The sequence below is a fragment of the Anneissia japonica genome, unplaced genomic scaffold, assembly GCF_011630105.1.
Source record: "Anneissia japonica isolate Jap-2015-1 unplaced genomic scaffold, ASM1163010v1 scaffold287754_len4335492_cov202, whole genome shotgun sequence".
Taxonomy (NCBI): Eukaryota; Metazoa; Echinodermata; class Crinoidea; order Comatulida; family Comatulidae; genus Anneissia; species Anneissia japonica.
Window position 1 is genome coordinate 458,894 of NW_022705543.1, and position 2,021 is coordinate 460,914.

The 2,021-nt window shown below is 35.7% G+C and overlaps 1 protein-coding gene across 1 annotated transcript in view; it reads left to right on the forward strand.

Moving 5' to 3' along the window:
- LOC117105831 (G2/mitotic-specific cyclin-B2-like) overlaps window positions 1-2,021 on the forward strand; it is a gene marked incomplete in the record, with an annotated part of 14,177 nt that overhangs the window by 7,507 nt on the left and 4,649 nt on the right. The window contains 1 exon segment of the mRNA XM_033247128.1: window positions 1,655-1,746. Coding sequence (XP_033103019.1) covers window positions 1,655-1,746 — 92 coding nt within the window.

A 2,021-nucleotide genomic window follows, 5' to 3' on the forward strand; every position in this document is an offset into this window, starting at 1 on the left:
CGGGGAGAAAAAGCACAATTCGTCGGGGAGAAAAAAATATTATATGTATTTTTTACATATTAGTAGACTCTAAAATCGATTAAATAAGCCTTTGAAACCCCTAAATTGTCGAAATTTTCGGGGGGCTTCGGAACCTTTTAATCGAAGCTCGACCACGTCCACTTTGCTTTCGTCGGGGAAATTTGACACCTCGTCAGGGCCTCGCCCCCCCCCCCCCCCCCCGTCAGGCAAATAAATCCTGGCGCCACCCCTGTCATCACATCATCATCGTCATCATCATAATCACCTTCATTGCCGACATCATTGCCGTCATCATCACATCGTCATCGTCACCACCATCGTTTTTATCATCATTGTCCGTAGATCGTCATTATTATCATCAACATCAGTATATTTGTCACCATCATTGTTTCAGTCATCAGCATCTTTATCATCATCATCATTTTCATCATCACAAAACTAAAAAAGAAAATAAAAACTATACGGTAATTATTATTGTTGTTGGTGTCATCAATAATGTCGACATCATTATAAAGCTCTCGCTCTATTTTGTGTATTTAATCATTTTATAGATTCAACGTGTGACATCGACTTATCAACTATAAATAGTGTTGTTAAAAATATTTGTTGTAAGAAATCCGACGGAAGAGCAGGATGCCTCAATTGTAATGATGGTGGCGATGGCAATAATAATACAAAATTTCCAATACAATTAAGGAGGCATAATTATATCGACTCACTGGAATGGTCACCCTATGTTGACGACATTCTATTATATCATAAGGTAAGTTATATTGGGCTTGCATAACTGCTAACAGTAGGCCTATATCTGAGTACTACAAAATAGATGACAATGTGTGCTTTTATTGCCAAACCAGTCGCTTGTCGCATATCGCATCATTGGAGAAATCCAGGCCTAAAGCGTTACACGGAAAATTTCAAATAATAATTGAAATTTATTTTATCACTTAAAATTAATCAGACATTTAATAACTGTGCTATATTTCAATTTTCGACGGCAAAAGAACATTTTTATACAATTTACGGAGGGTATCTTCCTGTGGAATGTAAAAATACTTGGTCCATATTTTACCCTTGCTGTGGTACCAATACTATAAAGGTTTTTCATCTTTATCATTAAAAGTATAGACCAAAACGATTAAATACAATTGGAACCCCGTTCCCAAAACTGTTATTTGATTGGAGGGAGACCTGTATACGTCTTTCTGGTATTAAAGCACTAGCAACTTCAATTAAAACAAACAAGTTCTCGTAATCTCGAAAGGTCCGATGAGGGCAGTATAATAGAGGCAGTAAAGTATATTGACAATAACGGCCGCCCATACAAGAAAGATCTATTAATCAATCCAATTAATCTATCAGCCGAGTGTTTCTAGAGCTCCTCATCAGAGCTAAACAGATTTATTAATCAATCAGATTTATCAATCAGCCGAGTGTTTCTAGAAATAAAACTTACCGTTAGCAAATTATAATGAGAAACAAGTAAACTTCACTGACATTAGACCTACAACTTTACCACACTATACAATTTCTTAATTGATTACCATCTTTAATTCGAGATAAATAAAATCTATACAGTAAATATCATTATTACGTTCATTCGCTTGTACTTTGTTTTGATTTAAATTGACAGCAAAAGGAGAAAGAAGCTATACTTCCAACCAATTACCTTGATAAACATGAGGGTATGACCAAGACTGTTCGAGAGATACTGGTTGATTGGCTGTTACAAGTTCAGGTATATAAATGCAGTTCGCCCTCCAATTCCAGACCTGAAAAGGTGGAGTGGTCCCGTGGTTCAGTCTCCACATAGAGGGTTACCGTAGCTTTATGTTTAAACAATAGACAATTGTTATTTGGTTTTTTGAAAAAGATCCCGAATTGGAATTGGAGGGTGCACTGTATATGTATAATTAATCATAGTCTTACCTCTCATACGATAACAATTACTATACTACTAAATAGCAAAGCATTACTTAAGAGCAATTCTTGAATATAGT